Source organism: Bos grunniens, chromosome 4 (genome assembly GCF_055505025.1).
Source record: "Bos grunniens cultivar Pamir isolate PY7600 chromosome 4, Bosgru_T2T1.0, whole genome shotgun sequence".
NCBI lineage: Eukaryota > Metazoa > Chordata > Mammalia > Artiodactyla > Bovidae > Bos > Bos grunniens.
The window spans coordinates 70,072,623-70,092,873 of record NC_141168.1 but is presented as its reverse complement, the minus strand read 5'-3'; the positions used below and the strand labels follow the sequence as shown (position 1 = coordinate 70,092,873).

General features: G+C 41.8%; 1 long non-coding RNA gene and 2 gene segments (V, D, J or C); 1 reads left to right on the top strand and 2 right to left on the bottom strand.

Moving 5' to 3' along the window:
- The window catches only part of LOC147374319 (T-cell receptor gamma chain C region DFL12-like), a 33,711-nt gene extending 30,299 nt beyond the window's left edge, over window positions 1–3,412 (bottom strand). The window contains 2 exon segments of the C gene segment in view: window positions 2,826–3,120; window positions 3,284–3,412. Coding sequence covers window positions 2,826–3,120; window positions 3,284–3,323 — 335 coding nt within the window.
- Window positions 3,413–3,502: 90 nt separating this feature from the next.
- Window positions 3,503–9,127, top strand: LOC147374318 (uncharacterized). Of its 2 annotated transcripts, none has more exons than XR_015162639.1 (2): window positions 3,503–3,828; window positions 6,106–9,127. It is a non-coding gene; the product is annotated as an uncharacterized LOC147374318 (long non-coding RNA). The 2 variants fall into 2 exon arrangements; XR_015162638.1 differs by lacking the exon at window positions 3,503–3,828 and adding an exon at window positions 3,848–4,918.
- Window positions 9,128–10,352: 1,225 nt separating this feature from the next.
- On the bottom strand, window positions 10,353–13,422 carry LOC147374317 (T cell receptor gamma variable 4-like). The segment is given in 2 exon segments: window positions 10,353–12,943; window positions 13,029–13,422. Coding segments are annotated over 2 exon segments (429 nt in total).
- Window positions 13,423–20,251: the final 6,829 nt, after the last annotated feature.

Genomic DNA, 20,251 nt, shown 5'->3' with positions numbered 1-20,251 from the left:
AGAAAACATTGGTATGAGTTATGTCAGAGAATGTTTTGCCTATGCTTTCTTCTAGGAAAGGTATGGTGTCATGTTTTATGTTTAAATCTTTAAGCCATTATGAGTTTATTTTTGTGTATGGGGTGAGAGTGTGTTCTAACTTCATTGATTTATGTGCATCTGTCCAACTTTCCCAGCACCACTTGCTGAAGAGACTTTTCCCCCCTGTTTTTATATTCTTGCTGGAGAACTTGTACTTTTTAGAACATTTCTAGGAATGTATCCATTTCTTCTAGGCAGTCTATTTTCTTGCCATGTATTGAGTAATTATTTGTAGTAATGAGTTATTGCCATTTGTATTTTGGTGGTATCAGCTGTTAACTTCTTCTAATTTCATGTCTAATTTTGTATCTTTGAGTTCTCTCTCTCTCTCTCTCTCTTTTTTTTTCCTGATGAGTTTGGCTAAAGGTTTACCAATTTGTTTGTCTTTTCAAATAACCAGCTCTTGGTGTATTGATCTTTTCTATGATGTTTTTAGTCTCTATTTTACTTTATTCTGATTTTTATTCTCTTTCATTTACCTTTGGTTTTATTTGCTCTTTTTCCTAGTTCTTTTAGGTGTAAGATTAGGCCGTTTGTTTGAGGTTTTTCTTGTATCTTGAGGTAGGCTTGTATCACTATAAACTTCTCTCTTAGAACAGCTTTTGCTATATACCACAGAGTTTTTTTGTATGGTGTTTTCCCATTTTCATTGTCTTCAAGGATTGTTTATTTCCTCTGATTTCTTCAATCACACCTGGGTTGTGTATAGCATACTGCTTATCCTACATGTGTTTTTGTTTCTCGTACATACAGTGTCTCTACCTCTGGCTGTGTCCTTAGAGAAAATGACCCGAATAAACAGAGACAGAGAATGGAAACTGAGGGAGGGATCATAAGGGTTCTGTGAGTACATGGAAAAGTAGTTATCACAAAGTGCAAAGAAAAACAGTGATATAATAATGCTTTAGTCAGTAATTGGGGGAGAAATTGGATCTCCACATTAAGATTGCTACCTTACACCCATACACAAAAATTCAAATTAAAGTGGATCAAGGAATCAAATGTGCAAAACAAAGTCTTAACACCATTGGAAAAGTATAAATGAAAATATATTTATGCTTCAGGCTTTCCTAAAGCTGCAAATAGTTACAGTATGTGGTTGCTGATACAGTAGAGCAAGCTAAAGCCAGTGCATTTACTATCCAATTCCTTGCTGTCTGCAGTCACTGAACTAAGAAGAATCTGAAGCTTTGACTTGTGGTGTGAGACTGTTTTGTTTTGTTTTGTTTTGTTTTTATTCCGAGATTCTGATAGAGAAATGTGATGACCTGGAGAGCAGCAGCACCCAGGATGCAACAAGACAGATGGGGCTTTGGGGTTGGGGATAAGACCATGAACACTATTCTAGTAGGCATTCCTGTGCTAGTGCAGCAAGACTTACAAATCAACTTGAAGAAGAATCACTAAGAGTCTATCAAAAAATGCACATTTTCAGCCTTCATTCTATGATTCTGATTCACTCTGTTGAGTGCCATCCAGAACACGCACTTTTATTCCAATTCAGGTACTTCTGATGCAGGTGGTACGTGGAGCACAGTTTGAGAAACACTGTTCTAGAAGCTCAGACAGTAGTATAGATTTGGACGAACCAATGCACAAGAGGCCGTATACACATGAGCTGATATTTCTGTATTTCAATATCAATTTTGCTTCCTTAAACCTGCCCAATAAGGCAGCCACAATCCTTGGAGATATAACTTTTCAATTGAAATATATACCATTCTTTGATTGTTCACCCAAAGTGTTCTTTAATTTTAATTATTGAGAAAACTATGATCTGATAAGTTTCATTCTAGTTTGGCACTTGGCCTTGTTAATGGTAGGGAGTGGGGGTAGAAAGAAGCTTTGGCTTTACTTGTTGAAGACAGTTCTGGCTGTGGGCTGAACTTCAACAGAGGGTATAAGTAGAATACAACAATGGGGCGCTCTCATAGCTCATTCAGTAAAGAATCTACCTGCAATAACGCAGGAGACCTGGGTTCAATTCCTGGGTCTGGAAGATTCCCTGGAGAAGGAAATGGCAACCCACTCCAATATTCTTGCCTGGAGAATTCTTGCTGTGGACAGAGGAGCCTGGCAAGCTACAGTCCAAGGGGTCTCAAGAGTTGGACACAACTTAGTGACTAAACCACCAACACCTAAAACAATCACTTTTCCCTCTACATTTTCACTAGGTCAACCATGCCCTCGTTGATTATGTAAGAGAGATATCAGTTTTTTTCCAAAAGATAAATTGGATACCAGCTTGAGGTTCAAGAAGTCCGAGTTTTCATTCCATCATTTCTCAGTCTTCATACTCCTGGATAATAAAGATGATCTATTCCCAGCCATTTTCTCTGCATAATCATCAGGTGAATGGTTCAGTATTATCTAGCCTTTCCATTTTCCTCTCCTAAATATCTCCCCTCACAGATAATCCTAGGTTCTCTGTCTGTCTTAAAGAGAATATAATATGAACTCTACCAGCTTCTGGGAGAGCTGAGAATATGCTGCCTGCCAGACTGCTTGCCTATAGACTGGAGATGGAGGCCTGTTTTTAGGAAAAACTATGGCTATTGTGGGGAGGTAGAAGGTGGCCATGGAATATAAAGTTTGATTCATGGGCATTGAGTTCAGGGTTTTTTTTTTTTTAGAGTAAAAAGAAATTGGGGGAGGAAGTGAAGCAGCTGCTGATATCAGGGCTGTGATTTTCAGCCACAAGCAAAATTTCCAGTGCAGTGTACAGGAAGTCTGAACCAACGTGCTTATCCCAGATAGCACAGTAGTATATGCCGGAATCACTTGCTTGCAGATTTAGGATTGCAAATGTATAGCTCCTCCCTGTGCCCTTATAGACATGGTATTTTGTTCCACTGATTCCTGATTCAAGCACAGCCTTTGAGTTGTAGCTGTCGTAGTATAAAAGACGTCTGGGGGCCGTCCCCTCCTCATGTTTGTACAAGTGGATATAGGTGGCCCCTTGTGTAAGATCACAAGGGAATGAAGCAGTCTCCCCAGTCTTACTAGTGATTAACATCAAGTTGGAAGATACCTGCATGACTGCAATGGGAAAAGCAACAAAAAATAATGAGGAAGAAGAAACACTAATTTCTTAGTATGACCCTCTCCCCCACAACCCCCCCACCCTCATCCCTACTCCCGCCACACACACATTGCCACAAAATACAGAAAAATTCCAGGAGCATCCAGGCAGCACACTTACTGGGAGCCAGGACAACCAGAAGCAGTGCTGGGGCCCGCATCCTGCCCCAGCAGTGAGCTAGACTGGGATTCTGAGCAGGTGTGACAGGCAGAGAAGTCAGGGAGGATCTCTCTTAAAGACCACCAGGCTCATCCCAGAGTGGGTGGGTGCTGGGGGAGGCCTGGGGAGGAGCCTCGCCTCTCTGCACCAACCCTTTCTTGAGGGCCCCCCTGTGGCAGGCTGAGAGCTGCCATCTCCCCGACATGAGAGGAGAGGCCTGAGCACTGAGAACTCAGAACTGCAAGCAGATGGATCAAATGCAAACTGCGGGGAGGAGAGCCATGGACCAAGCTTGCCTGTTGCCTCGTGGAGTGAGCAGTCCTAAGTGAGCAGGAGCTAAGTTCCCTGTAGTTCAGCATTTCAGTGTTTATGCTGCTGCCACGGTCTTGTCCTGTGACATCTTTATATTCTTTCTCTGAACTACCTTTCCTTTTACCCCTGTAAGCAAACTCGGAGGCAACAACCAGAGAATCCAGTAAGAACTGAACCTGCTTTATTATAAGAAAGTAAGATTGATTATGTCGGTCTACATTTGACTGTCCTTAAAATTAAATGGATGTGTGTTCGTGTGTGTGCATGTGTTATAAATCAATTGGAGAGAGGATTCATGTTCATCCTCAAGTAAAAGGCTGCCTCATACAGAGTGTCCAGATTTCATGAAAAAATAAGGAGCTTCACAATAGTTGGAACAGACAAACTAAAAACATATATTTTTTCTGAAATCCAGGGACATGCAAATCAGAACTACAATGAGATATCACCTCACCCATGTCAGAATGGCTATTATTGACAAGGCTAGAAATAACGTGTTGCAGATGGGCAGAAAATAGAACCCTTGTGCACTGTTGGTGGGGATGTAAATTGGTGTAGTCGCTATGAAAAATGGTATGGAGTTTCCTCAAAAAGTTAAAAATGAAACTACCACATGATCCAGCAATTCCACTTCTGAGTGTTTATCCGTAGAAAACAAAAACACTAAGAGATGCCTGCACCCTTATGTTCACTGTTTAGAACAGCCAAGGCACGGAAACAAGCCAAGTGCCCATCAACAGAAGAATCAAGTACCTGTGGTGTGTGTGTATATATATACACATATATATGTGCAAGTAATCCCATTATGTGGCCCCTAATTATGTCATGGGTTTAGACAGCTCTCCGGCCTGCTGTACATCTCTCCTCTTGACCAGTTCTTTCTCTACCATTCTGTTTCTCTACCTCCCTCTGTTAGTCCATCTCTGTGCACAGATCTTCTCGATTTCCTATTGCTACCCCACCCCCTCTTTCTTTCCAGCTCTGACTTTCTTCCCTCTCTTTCTATTTATCGCTCCTCTGTTTTACAATTTCCTTCCTCGTCTCTATTTCTGTCACTTTCTGTCTCTCTTCTTGCCCATCTCTACCACCTGTCTCTCCTTTTCTAGTTCTCTATTTTTATTTCTTATTGATTTGACTTCTCTCTCTCTCCCTCTCCATTTTCTCTCATGATCATCCTAACTACTTTAAATTTTCTGTGATTCCAACATCTGTGATATCTCAGGATTGGCATCTGGTAACTGACGATTCTATGTTACCATGTTGTGATGTTCCTGGTTCTATAAGGTAAGGACTTTGGGATTATATCCTGCGCATTTGGAATATCATGTTATGGACTTCAGGCAGTGTTTAATACTGTGGAGTGTGCTGAGTTTTTTGTCAGCCGGGCATTGGCCCAGTTGTGGAATGCTCTCGCCAGGCAGGTCCAGATGGTGCAATTTTCAGACTTTGCAGTGCTATTCACACCGCATTGTGTGTACCACCCCGAGTGGTTTCAAATCAAAATTTAAAGAATATGGTTGTGATTACATAGCCATATTTTTATAATGTGGATTTTTAAAACATTTTCCTTAAAGGTATGCATCGGTGAAGAATGAAAACTACGTCAGAGTCCCACATTTCTGAATAAGGATGACTTAGTTCATTAAGGATTTTTTTGTACATTCCTTTACAAAAAAACTTTACTGACATAAACTTTGCCAACAACATTACTGACATAATGACATATTATGCTAATGGTGTAAGTATATTGAAACATAAATGAAACAATGAAACAGATATGGTCCTTAAAATAGTTTAATATCTAGCCTGAGTCTATTGAGCATGTGTGTGTGTGTGTGTGTGTGTTCTAAAAGATGAATTTCAGTGGCTTACAAACAGGAAGTAGTTTTGTTTCCATGTACATCCATATACAGTGACCACTAGCTGCAAAATTGCTGTTCACATGCTGAGGCCAAGTGTGGCAGTCAGATAAGGGGTTCTGTAAGTTTTTTGTTTTTTGTTTTTTTTTTCTGAAAAGCATCTATCAGTCTTTCATGACTAAGGTAAAAATAGAAAAAAAGTTACTTACCACAGGGAGCTACTATGAGCTTAGTCCCTTCTCCAAACATCTTCTTCCAACCTGAGCTGTCATACTGGTTCAGGCTCCTACCATGATCTCAGCCTTCTCCTACCTTCATGGAGTGACTAGCAGTTTAACAACTTTGGGCGGGCAATTTGACCTTCTGAGTTCTTTTGGAAGTCCTTGATAATGGGTTTTATGGCATCTGATATTTTATAAGTTTTCCTCAGATCAATGGGCCTAAATATCTGTTTTCCATGGTGGAAATTCCATTGACAATACTGATTAAAAATGAAAAGGATAAAAGCAGGAAAAGAAGAGTTTGACAGTAGTAGGTTAACCACATGTTCTGCTTTCCCATATTTCCAGGAAGAGTATTCAAAGAATTAAGAATTTTTTTTTAAATTTCCAGGTGTTCATCTGTGTTGAAACTGCTTGGAGTTCACATCAAAGGAAAAGCTCTTCTGTTCTCACAAACACCAGGGCTGCTCAGTTGGTGATTTGGGAATATATTTCTGAAAGGAGGAAACTTTTCAGTAACTGAAAATGCAAATTTACCAATTCAAGTGTACTCAAGCAATGTGGACAAAGTTCTCCATTCATTGAGTAACGTAATTCTGTTTTGGGGGAAGGGAGAGTATTGTTGACTTACAACGTTGTTAGTTTCTAAAATGAAAACCAATAATACATATTTTGCAAATTATTGGAGAAAGGAGAACAATTTTTTTTAATCTTAAACAACAGAGAAAAGAAAATTCAGAAAAGTGTTGTCACTTAATAGACCATTTACAACAAAGTGATTCAATTATACATATATATTGCAAGGAGATCCAACCAGTCCATTCTAAAGGAGATCAGTCCTGGGTGTTCTTTGGAAGGACTGATGCTAAAGCTGAAACTCCAATATTTTGGCCACCTCATGTAAAGAGTTGACTCATTGGTAAAGACCCTGATGCTGGGAGGGATTGGGGGCAGGAGGAGAAGGGGACAACAGAGGATGAGATTGCTGGATGGCATCACCGACTCGATGGACGTGAGTTTGGGTGAACTCCGGGAGTTGGTGATGGACAGGAAGGCCTAGCATGCTGCGATTCATGGGGTCGCAAAGAGTCAGCCACGACTGAGTGACTGAACTGAACTGACTGATGTGTGTGTGTGTATATATATATATTCTTTTCCAATATGTTTAATACAGGGTATTAAATATAGTTCCATATATGCCAAAGCCTTTGACTGTGTGGATCACAATAAACTGTGGGAGATTCTGAAAGAGATGGGAATACCAGACCACCTGACCTGCCTCTTGAGAAATCTGTATGCAGGTCAGGAAGCAACAGTTAGAACTGGACATGAAACAACAGACTGGTTCCAAATAGGAAAAGGAGTACATCAAGGCTGTATATTCTCACCCTGCTTATTTAACTTATATGCAGAGTACATCATGAGAAACGCTGGACTGGAAGAAACACAAGCTGGAATCAAGATTGCCGGGAGAAATCTCAATAACCTCAGATATGCAGATGACACCACCCTTATGGCAGGAAGTGAAGAGGAACTCAAAAGCCTCTTGATGAAAGTGAAAGAGGAGAGTGAAAAAGTTGGCTTAAAGCTCAACATTCAGAAAACGAAGATCATGGCATCTGGTCCCATCACTTCATGGCAAATAGAAGGGGAAACAGTGGAAACAATGTCAGACTTTATTTTTGGGGGTCCAAAATCACTGCAGATAGTGACTGCAGCCATGAAATTAAAAGACGCTTACTCCTTGGAAGGAAAGTTATGAGCAACCTAGATAGCATATTCAAAAGCAGAGACATTACTTTGCCAACAAAGGTCTGTCTAGTCAAGGCTATGGTTTTTCCAGTGGTCATGTATGGATGTGAGTGTTGGACTGTGAAGAAGGCTGAGCATCGAAGAATTGATGCTTTTGAACTGTGGTATTGGAGAAGACTCTTGAGAGTCCCTTGGACTGCAAGGAGATCCAACCAGTCCATTCTGAAGGAGATCAGCCCTGGGATTTCTTTGGAAGGAATGATGCTGAGGCTGAAACTCCAGTACTTTGGCCACCTCATGCGAAGAGTTGACTCATTGGAAAAGACTCTGATACTGAGAGGGATTGGGGGCAGGAGGAGAAGGGGACGACAGAGGATGAGATGGCTGGATGGCATCACTGACTCGATGGACGTTGAGTCTGGGTGAACTCTGGGAGTTGGTGTTGGACAGGGAGGCCTGGTGTGCTGTGATTCATGGGGTCGCAAAGAGTCAGACACGACTGAGCGACTGATCTGATCTGATGCTATACAGTAGGACCTTGTTTATATATTTTATGTATAATAGTTTGTATCTGCTCATCCCAAACTCCTAATCTATCCCCTTCCCAGCCCTTTCCCTTTTGGGAGCTATAAGCTTTTTTTTCTATGACTCAGTCTGTTTCTGTTTTGTAAAGAAGTTCATCTGTGTCATATTTTAGATTCTACATGTAAGTGATATCACACTTACTCTGTCTGACTTCATTCAGCATAGCATCTCTAGGCCCATCCATGTCACTGCAAATGGTGTTATTTAATTCTATTTTAGGGCTGAGTAGTATTCCATTGTGTATATATACCACTTCCTCTTAATCCATTGATCTGTCAATGAACATTAGGTAGGTTCCATGTCTTGGCTATTGTAAATATTGGTGCTATGAAACTTGAGTGCATACATCTTTTTGAATTATAGTTTTGTCCAGGTATATGCCTAGGAGTGAGATTGCTGGATCATATGGCAACTCTATTTTTAGTTTTTTAAGGAAGCTCCATAATGTTCTCCACAGTGTCTGCAGCAATGTACATTCCCATCAACAGTGTAAGAGGGTTCCTTTCTTAACCATCTCTCCAGCATTTGTTATTTGTAGACTTTTTAATGATACATTCTGACCAGTGTGAGGTGAATCTTCATTGTTTTGATTTGCATTTCTGTAATAATTAGTGACAGGCAACATGATTCTTTACCACAATAATTAGAAATAAGAACTCAAGTTCTGTGATGACTTATTATCTTTCATAGGATAAAAGAAAAAATTTGTAGAATACTATTTTCCTTGAATATAGATTCCTTATTTAAACTAAAATTTGAGAGCTAAGGCCAGTTCTCTTATGATGAAAGAAGAAATGTCTTCCAGACTGTTCTGTAATCTTAAGCCACTCAATTGGATAAAGAGAAAAAGAAATTTCCAGAAGCAACTGAATGCTCCTCTGAGCACAGATAAGCTGTCCATTTGCCAGGACAGAGACAGGACTGACCCTGATTTCCCCCGTTTGCTCCAGACCCACCCTGTCATTGTTAAATCCCTTACTGCATCAAGCATAGTGCCTTCCCTATGGAGATAAATCTATATGATTGATATTATTGGTACAAAAGAAAAATGTTAAAATAAATCTGTAATTCTTGAATATAGTGTTTACACTATATTTTCAAAAACAGTTACACTCATTAGTTCCTTTTATGTAAATGATGGTATTTTGAGCCAAGAAACAAGTCTCCACAGAGATGGGGATGTGACATAAGGATGGATGATCAGGTAGAAAATGATAGAGCTGGAATGCAAACATTTGTGTAATACCAAGTGCCCACAGTGTGCTACAGAAGGGAACACAGAATCATTCAATACTGCCTTTCATTCTTTTAAAAACAATTTTTAGTTCCTTTTGGAATATAGTTGATTAACAATGTTCTGTCAGTTTCTAGTGTACAGCAAAGTGATTTTAATTCTAATTTTGCCTATTACCTGCTTGATTTATTTGCTATCTAACACTCAGTGTTCTAACTCTGAAAATGTAGTAAGAACACCTATGTCTCACATCATTATAGGAAGATGCATAGCACAATCCAGATATAACACGGGAGTTCAGTGGATCCACGACCTGTATCTCCTTCCTCTCTGCTCCTTCCCTTTTTGGAAGGAGGCAGGTCACAGAGACACCACTGAGGGGACCTAATGTGGACTGGGGTACACCCTTTGCATCCCCTTAGTTCCTTGACTTGAATGATATGATTGGTATCTCCTGACAGAAGAACTCTCTGTCAGGGCTGCTAGAGATCTCAGCCTTGCCTCCCAGTATGCACTCTGTGAGGGAGCTTCATGGTCAAGACTGTGGGGCAGCCACACCCATCTTTGTCCTTCAGGGAGATCCCCACAGATCTCACACCTAACGTGAGCAAGGAAGGAGCTGACTGTAAATGTCCTATATTTCTTGTGCCAAACAGGTGTGGAAAATTAATGTCAGAAAAGTTTGATTCAAAAATTAATAACTATATACCAATAAAGTTTTTAAAAACTTAGTAAAAATCTCTTACTCTTCTACTCTATCACACTGCCCTCAATGAACATGACCTGGGGCATCAGCACAATGCACAGCCACGCCTTTGCCAGCCTACATCCCTCACTTGGAGAGAGACAGACTAGCTGAAGTGCTTCCCAAAGTAAGTGACGCCTTGGGACCATTTCTTTCATCCTGGCAGTGATTACCCTGAAAACAAGATCACTCAAGAAAGATATACTTTAGGTTTCTAAATATGTCTCAGTAGGATTTTCATGCAGAAAAGAGCTAATCTACCACCGTGGAGGTTTCAACTGACATTAAGTGGTATAATTCCAAGACAGAGACATTTTGGAACGGTTATATTCTGCTTTAGACCTGAGAAAACTGATGCCTAAAAGTGTGAAGATCTTGCTCAAGGTCACAGAGCTCATAAGGGAAAAGCCAGAGTCAGTGAGGGGTGAGAATAGGGTTCACGCCATAGCTGAGGTTCACAGCAGAGGCACTGGGCTGTCCCTTCCCGGGGACTGTGGACCACGTATTAATAGCTCTGTAAGGACATGGGTGACGAGCTGGTTCTTCTTGTTGGCCACATTGTCACCAGTTCAAAAAATTCACTCTCTGTGGAGTCTGGCATTGGTGTGACTGCAAGAACAGGAAAGAGTTGTATTAGGATGATGGGGAAGATGAAGTAAGCGAACGTGAAACAGAGCTAGAGTAAGTTTCTGTCCCCTTTAGCTCCACCTCTTCTAACACATACTGGGGGATCTTAGCTTTGAATTAGGCCTTCAGTGAAGGGTTGGGCTCTTTCAGAAGGAAAGCATATATGAATTATACATTTCTAACTGCAAAATGAGAGCTCAGGGAGGTAGACAATGAGTTTAGGAATCTTTTATTAATTGTTTTACCATTGCTATTAAGCTGTACATAAACTTTGACTTTCCACTTGAAAAGGGTCTAAATTCAGCTTAAACTTCAAAAGGATTTTCTTTCTCTCCCTCATACAGCATCAGGGGCTTTTCTGTTTTGGGCTTGAAGAATCAGTGACACAGGCTCTCTTTGTTTTTTTCTTCTTCTTTTCATAAGAAGGTAGTGAATATAGTGATAAGTGATTTGTGTGATTATCGTATAAATGCAGAGATTAGAGGCATATATTTTTAGCTGTTCAACCTCCTCATTTTATAGAAGAGAGCAGAGTAGCCAGAGATTCACTCAAAAGTCCATATGTGGTGACATTCAAGGAGACGTGTATAACAGGATATTGAATATTGAATAGCTCCCTGTGCTATACAGTAGGACCTTTTTGCCAATCCATTCTATATATAATAGTTTGCATCTGCTAATCCCAAGCTCCAGTCCTTCCCTCCCGACCCTCCTTCCCGTTGGCAATCGCACGTCTGTTCTCTGTGCCCCTGAGTCTGTTTCTGTTTCACAGATGGGTTAATTAGTGCCATATTTCAGATTCCACATATATGTGATATAAAAGGGTATCTGTCTTTCTATTTTTAACTTACTTCACTTAGAATGATAATCTCTGGTTGTATTCATGTTGCTGCAAATGGCATTATTTTATTCTTTTTTATGACCGAGTAGTATTCCCTTGTGTATATGACCACATCTTCTCTATTCATTCATTTGTTGATGGAAGTTTAGGTTGTTTGCATATTTGGGCTATTGTGAACTATACTTCAATGAAAATAAATTAAATTTAAAAAAATAACAAAAGAGAGAAGTGAGAACCTGATGTCTCATCCAGGGTTAACTGCATCACCATGAGGATTTTTATCAACTCAAACTCATGAGTGCCAGGCATGCCAATAGAGGAGGACACTGAGACATTGCCAATATTTTGCCTGGGCTTCTAACTGCTGTCTCTTCCCCCGCAAAATGGTAACAATGGGTGAACAACTTAGAGACTGGGATCAGACATGCACTTCCAGGCTCAGCTTTCAAACATTTTGTGGCAGATCTAGACTGTCCTTCACCCTTGAAATAATTTATGTGACATTTTGTCTGTGCATCCTTCAAGGGAAATGGTCAGATTTTTATCTTTTCAGTCAATACCAGAGCTGTCCGTTAGAAGTAAATGTGAGTCACCAATTCAAGCCATAGATGAAAATGTTTTGGCTTCTGCGTTAAAAAAAAATGAAGGTTAGGACTATTTTTACTTAGTCCAAGATGTCCAAAATATTTCAACTGTAAGACAATATAAAAATAATTAAAGAGATATTCCACTTTTTTTTTCTGTGACTATCTTCAATATATAGCTTGTGTTATAGACATACAGCCCATCTCAGCTTGGGCTCTTGAACTAAATACATTTCAAGGGCTCAATAGCTGGATGTGTTTAGTAGCTGGTGGATTGAGCAGCCCAGATTCTCCTCCAAATGCTCCAGACAAGCTGAACTGGACAATCTTTGGAAAAGTCCCTGCCACCTGCACAGCTTTTTCCCTGGGTCAGCTTCAGCTCCCATCAGATTTTATCTGCAGAAGCCCTAGAGTCGGGGGAGTCGTCAGGATACTGAGAGGTCACCCCAAGGCAACCTAAGGGACCTGGAGGCGGTGACAGTTGCCAGGTCTGGGAGAGCAGTGGGTCTCAGCGCTTTTTGTGCAGATCCCGGGGCTGCGCGCACTGCTGTGCGGATCCCCAGGTAGCACAGTAGTACAGTCCTTCGTTGCTCTTCGCCAGCTTCCTCAAGGACATGGTGCAGCTCTTGCCATCCGTGCCGCGGGCTGCGTTGACTTTATCACCTCTTAGGACCGAATCCCACTGCACATCCCGCTTGGACAAGGCTAGATAGAGAAGCCTCTCAGGGGCCTGGCCCTCCAGTTGGCGGAACCAGTGGACGTAATCCACAGACCTACTGATCTGACAGGGCATAGTGATAGCTCCACCTGCGTGCCCCACCATCACGGACCGCTGGAACACCCTGATCTCCTGCTGGATGCCTGCAAGGGATGAGATGAGGGCAGGTTGAGTCCGCAGATCTGGGTGCATCCCGCCCGGCCCACCGGGGAAGCCGCAGGGACTCACCTGGAACCACGAGGGTCCAGAGGAGGGCCAGGTGGCCCAGAACGGCTCTGCCCCCTGCCCCGAGAGAAGAGCCCATTGTGGTGGGGCTCAAGTTGCCCGGAGGCGCCGCACCTGGGTGTGTGATGGAGGTCAGGTCAGGGTCTGAGTGGGTGCTTCTCCCAGGCTACCCGGGGCAACTGATGAGAGAAGTAAGGGAGGGGTGGAAGAGGGAGGAGCCAGAGGGAGGAGACAAGAGTCTGACCACAGGGTGAGGGGAGGAATGGTAAACGAGAAAGTTTGAGAAACACTAACGAATATTGGTGGAATAATGAAATAGGAATACAGAGATCGGTGATTGGGCATCAAATATTCTTTGGCAGTGTGCTAACTGATTTATGTTCATTGTTTTATTAAATCCTGAAACCTTGTGGGATAAATAATATCTTCGGTTTAGAAACGGGGAAAGCTGGGGCTATTTTATTTCATTTTGTTTTAACTTTTATTTTAGAGTATAATATAGTCGATTTACAATGTTGTGTTAGTTTCAGCTGTACAGCAAAGTGACATATATATATATATGAATATATGTATGAATATTTTCATACATGTATGAATCTGATTTCCTTTTCAGATTCTTTTCCCATATAGTTTATTATAGAATATGGAGTAGAGTTCGCTGTGGTATACAGTAGGTCCTTGTTGTTTATTTTATATATGGTGGTGGTTTAGTCTCCAAGTTGTGTCCTTTGCTTTGCGACCCCATGGACTGTAGCCTACAAGGCTCCTCTGTCCATGGGGATTCTCCTGGCAAGAATACTGGAGTGGGTTGCCATGCAATACTCCAGGGGATCTTCCCAACCCAGGATCGAACCTGGTCTGTTGCATTGCAGGCATATATTTTTACCAACTGAGCTCCCAGGGAAGCCCATTTTATATATAGATGCTGGGAGGGATTGGGGGCAGGAGGAGAAGGGGACGACAGAGGATGAGATGGCTGGATGGCATCACTGACTCGATGGACGTGAGTCTGAGTGAACTCCGAGAGTTGATTTTGGACAGGGAGGCCTGGCGTGCTGCGATTCATGGGGTCTCGAAGAGTCGGACACGACTGAGCGACTGTACTGAACTGAACTGAACTGAGTGTGTATATATTAATCTCAAATTCCTAATTTATCCCTTCCCCAAAGGTGATAGTTTTTAAGTCACTGCATGCCCAAGAAGAATTAGGTTGGGATTTGAAGCCAGGTCTGGCTGGAGACAAATCTCATGCTCTCTTTGGCCACTTTCTACTCACAGAGCAGTGAATGCCCTGCTAATTTGGGAGGAGAAGACAAACCCAGAACAACCATCCTTGCTGAAAGGTCCTGCTACTATCTGAGCCAGCACTGGGTTGTATCCTCCAAGGGTCTCATCAGAGGGGGACTAAATCTTCCGAATAATATGATAGCTGTGTAGTTTTGGCAAGGGGTTTCACTTCCTTTTTTCCGTCTGTGAGAAGGGAAGTCATGGGGTTGTATGGAGAGTAAACAGGATCATGTGAACACAGTGTGTAGTCCAGTCCCAGAGGCAGAGGAAGAGCTCCGGAAATGGTAGGGCTTATTGTTTACCTTGAAGCCAGATGTGTGTGCATGCTCAGTCATTCTGTTGTGTCCAACTATCTGTGACCCCAGGGACTGTAGCCCACCAGGCTCCTCTACCCATGGGATTCTCTAGGCAAGAATACTGGAGTGAGTTGCCATGCCCTCCTCCAGGGGATCTTTCTGACCCAGGGGTCGAACCCAAATCTCCTGTGTCTCCTGCACTGCAGGTAGGTTCTTCACCTTCTGAGCCACTAGGGAAGACTGAATCTGGACAGTTTCTAGTAAATGATGTCTGGGGTCCACTTAACATGGAAATTATAGGGAAGATTGCAGTTTTGGAGAATCAGGTGTGTGTGTGTTCAAAGGAGGACTCCTAAATTGAACCAGGGGTCAGTGAGGACCAGGGGACAGGGCCAGGTCCCCCTATCTCTGCATCATATCCTCAGAAATTTTAAAGGTAGGGCACTGGGAGCGATCAGCTGAAGGATCCACCCGAAATGAAGCTTTGAGAATAAAGATAGCAATCACTTCCAGTTGAAATACAGGTTCCTTTCCAGTTATATTAATTGTACCCAGGGCCTCCTTAGTATGTACTTTTTTTTAATCACTCAGTCGTGTGTATAGCTATGCTGATTTTCAGGCTAATTTTGCCTTGAAGCCCAGGAAAAGGGTGGTGAGGGTATGGTGAGGAAAGGGGACTTGGGTTGGGCAGGGAAGCTGTGAGTCCCTCAGCACGCACACCAAGCCTAGTTCCTGAGCTTCTCTTCTGCAGCACAAAGTCAGACGTGCTCAGCTGCAACCTAGATGCAAGACTCAGTGTCCTGAAATGAAGGCTTTGGTGAGGTGTGAGCCAAATAAAAAGCTAATGGAATACTTGCTGAAAGAGTATTCCAGGACTATCACTTACACCATCCTGAGATGTATAGCCCAGCTGTGGTAAAATGTTAGGTAGAAAATAAAGTGACAATTGAGGTGACATCTACACAGACAAACAACAGTGTAAGAAAGACAAGCGTGGCAGTTGGAAGCCTTGTACTGCGTCGGTGGTACTCAACATACTTCAACCTGTCTTTCTTCAGTAGTGTTCAGACATAAAACAAAAATGTGGGCGTGGAAATAGTAGATCCCTTTCTAAAATTTATTCTAAAAATAAATCCTTCGATAGCCTTCCATATGGTTCTTTAAGTGTCTAAAACACAGTCCATGTTCAGTACATAAATTTCTTAATGAAAACACAGGGCAAATGTAGCATTTTGCCTTTTTACACTATGTCTCAAATATTCTTATTTCCTCTCTTTCTAACCATGAAAAAACCCTCACTGATAGTCACCAAAAAAGAGAACAACACCAGAGATGAGATCGTCCTTTTGAAGGCTGAAAAGGTGCCATTCACTGCTGATGTTATTGAACAGCTAATAAAGAATTTATTGATTGCAGTATCTCATGACACAGTGCCATATCCAAATATATTTAGTCACCTGCCTGAGGATGGTAAGATAATGTCATGGTCCACTCTGTATTTAGAGGAGACTGAATCTGATCTCTTAATGAAAAGTTGCCAGTAGTATTTTATCATAAGCAAAATATCTTTTTGACTTGCAGAATGGAATTCTTGTTTCATGTCTGAGATTTCTTTTATATTTCTTCTAGTGTATGTGCTCAGTTGTTTCTAACTCTTTGGGACCCCATGGACTGTAGCCCATTGGATTCCTCCATCCATGTAATTTTCCAGGCAAGAATACTGGAGAGGTTGCCATTTCCTACTCCAATATTTCTTAAGACCCTACGTTTGTCTTGCCTTTAAAACAAACAAACAAAAAACCTCATGCACATGCCCTTTTTGTACAATTTTAAAAAGTACATATCAAAATATTTAGTTTTATTTTTCCTGTTTTTCATCATACATTTGGCCGAACGTGTTGGAATAAGGGGGACACAAGGGATTATGAATACATACCAAAGGTCTCCAGAAACAGTATCTTTCTCTTAAGAGAATGATCTAAATTAGTCTGGATACTCTTCTTTGAAACTACACCATGAAATCATTGCCGTCATTTTCCCTTGTATTTAGTTAGTTTGAATTAAAATAAACTCAATTATATAGTGAGCTATTCTTTTTCAAATAAGAATGTTTAACATAATGCTTCGTAGGAAGGCAGCATGTGTACTTGTTTTTGGATTTTCTTTTTTATATTCATTGTTATTCAAGCAACGCTTAGTTGTGTATAGGTAAAATGGCACTGGTTTGGGTGGAAGCAGTCATTTGTGTGGATCTAATTGACTCCACCCATGCTCAGTCTAAGAATGGGCCACAGGACACAAATGCAGCTGGAGGCTCCCTGGGGAGCTGGGGCCTCATCCCGGGGAGCTTCTTACATGGAGAGAGGGGAGGGGGGAGCTCCAGGGTCTGGCCTTGGACTAAACCTCAAAACTGCAGTGGTGTCATTACGATGAGAGTATCCTGTCCCAGGAGTGAACCCGTGTCTACACCACGATCATAGCTGGGGTCTGAGCCAGACATCAGTGTGTGATTTTAACCTGAGAAAGAGCTCTCCTCCCATCTTGGGCTGGACCAGTATGACTCAGCTAGTCTCCCTAGGAGGGCACGTCTCCCTAGATGTTGGCTTTCAGAGCAGAGACAAGAAGAATGAGGATGTGACTTGAATGTGCCCTGTGGTTGGACTGTGAGAGCTGAAGCCTTGACCTCAGCCATGAAGCCCTGCTTCCCTCTGGGACTGGATGGATGGAGTGCAGGGTCTGGACCCCACTCTGGACCTGCTGGGTGTGTGGGGGGGGACACCTGATCTTCATGCTCACATTGCTGAACAACCCTCTGGTATTCACCTGTCACACTGTCATCTGATTTACTGTCCCCTAGTAAGCCTTGCTCAGGTTGACTCTAAAGTCATTTAGTCCCTTTACGGGGTCTTGGGTGACTCAGTATATGACACTCAATTGCAAAGGTCAACCCTGGTCTTCTGTGTCTATTTTCTCATGAGAAAAAAAGCATCTCACATCAGTCCATGCAGCTTGGTTCAAGGATTGGGTCTTGTGTCCTCCCATCTACACTGAGAAAATGAAACCAAGATGTTCCAGTCTCAGTAAGTCATAGACTAAGGAAGAACACAGGTGGCTGGAGGAATGTCAAGGATGATCTTAGCGCTGCAAGGAGTCCTGTCTGCTCTTTCCTTCAGGGTCAAGGGCGTGGTCCAAGGTGCAGCATCTGAACATTCTGGGTGTAAGTTTCCCAACTCACTTAGGAGCTAATTGGAAGAACTGTATATTTAAATGGGCTTCCCTGGTGGCTCAGCAGTAAAGAATCTGCCTGCAATGCAGGAGGCAAAGGAGACTTGGGTTCGATCCCTGGGTCAAGAAGATCTCCTGGAGGAGAGCATGGCAGCCCACTCCAGTGTTCTTGCCTGGAGAATCCCCATGGACAGAGGACCCTGGCAGGCTGCAGTCCATAGGGCCGCAAAGAGTCAGACAGCACTGAAGCAACTGAGTATGCACGTGCATATATTTCCATAATGGGGAACCATGACCCACAGCCTAGTGTGTTTGATAACAATTACGTGCCTGTGTAGAGAGATCGTTTCTTCCATTAGTTGTGACCTTTTGAAAGTGAGCAAAGTTGGTTGTGGTTCAACTGTGCTTATACTTTTTTGACACCTCAGCTAGCCTTGTACAGTCTCAACCAGTAGGGCCTGTTTGACTTTAAAGTTTCCACAAATCAACCAAAATGTGGTTTTGAGCATGTGAACAAAACTGAAGCCCGAGAGGATGAAACCCCATCAGCCACACCAGCGCCGTCCTGCTGCCACTCAGGCTGTCACCCCACCCGCACTGCCCTCCCCTCTCTACCCCTCCCAGGCCAGGGCAGCCCAGGGCGAGAGGGGCAGGAAGTTGGACAGCACAGGAGACGCTGCCCAGTATGGTCCTGGCCGGAAAATCAGCTGCACAAAACTTCTCAGAGATTTGCAAATTTCCCCTTTCCTAAATTTTATTGCTTCCTTTTTAAAATGTAATCTTTATTTTACAGTAGTGTATAGTTGATTTATAATGCTGTGTTAGTTTCAGGTGAACAGCAAAGTGATTCAGTCATACATATGCATGTATGCATTCTTCTTCAGATTCTTTTCTCATATAAGTTATCACAGAATATTGAGTAGAGTTCTTTGTGCTATGCAGTAGGTCCTTGTTGATCATCTGTTTTATATTTAGGAGTTTGTATATGTTAATCCTAAACTCCTAATATATCCCTGTTCCAACTTTTCCCCTTTGGTAACTGTAAAACTGTTTTCTAAGTCTGTGAATCTATTCTTTTTTTTAATATAAGTTTATTTGTATAATTTTTTTTTACATTCCATATATAAGTGTTGTCATACGATATTTGTCTTTCTCTGATTTACCTCACTTGGTATGATAATCTCCAGATCCATCCATGTTGCAATAAAATGACCATATGATCCAGCAATCCCACTCATGGGTGCATATCTGGAGAAAACCATAATTTGAAAAGATACTTGCACCCTAAAGTTCATCACAGCAGTTTGTGCAATAGCCAAGGTAAGTTTCCCCTCTTGGCTTCTGTACTTACTACATTATTTCTTCCCACTGAATAAATATTTCCAAATCACTAAGATGAGGGCAATGTATTTTACCTAAAGAGGACTGGTCAAGTTAACGGGAACCAAGGGATCAATCTAAGGGCTTCCCTCATAGCTCAGTCAGTAAAGAATCTGCCTGCGATGCAGGAGACCCATGTTCGATTCCTGGGGTGGGAAGATTCCATAGAGAAGGAAATAGCAACCCACTCCAGGATTCTTGCCTGGAGAATCCCATGGACAGAGGAGCCCGGCAGGCTATGGTCCATGGGGTCTCAAGAGTTGGACAAGACTCAGCAACTAAACCACCATTGTTTATCTGGTTGGTCTCTTTTTGTTTTCAAATGGGAACCATTGTTTAATTTCCTAAGAACTTGTTTCATACACACTGAAGCCGATTATACACAAAGAAACAAACAATAAGCTTTTCTAATTTTAAATAAGACAGTGTTTCAATTCTAATACATGAAAAATTTCCTTTAAAAGGATTCATTAGAGGAAATAGAACATCCCTTATTTTTCCTTCCTTCTACCATGAATTTAAGTTTTTGTTCTATGTCTGTACTTACAGAAATACACAGAAACACATATAATGAGTGTCCTGTTTATTAGTATTATTACTCAATAGGAAAAATGGTTGAAAGACATGAACAAATATTTCAGCAGAAAAGAAAAAGAAGTTGTAAAACCACATACATAGAGTAAGGCAGGATTTCCACCATGTTGACAACCACGGGAGTAGATATGTGGAAACCAGAGTATATACGTAAGAAACAGACAGATACAATCACAAATTCTTAAGAAAATTCTCTCCGAATCCTTGGAGGAAGCCTTTAGTAAAGAAGCAGTGTGTGTTTTGTCCTGTTGTAGTTTGTTTTTTCCCAGCAGAAAGTGAACTAAGGGAAAGCCATGTGATGCTAGATTACAAAATGTGAGCTCCAGGTTCAGAAAAACCTGAATGACTCTTATTTACAAATTAGTGACCATGAACAGACAAATTAACCTCTCCAACCTATAAACTGTGAACTCCAACTGTTGCTTCTTCCAGGGGTTCTTAAAT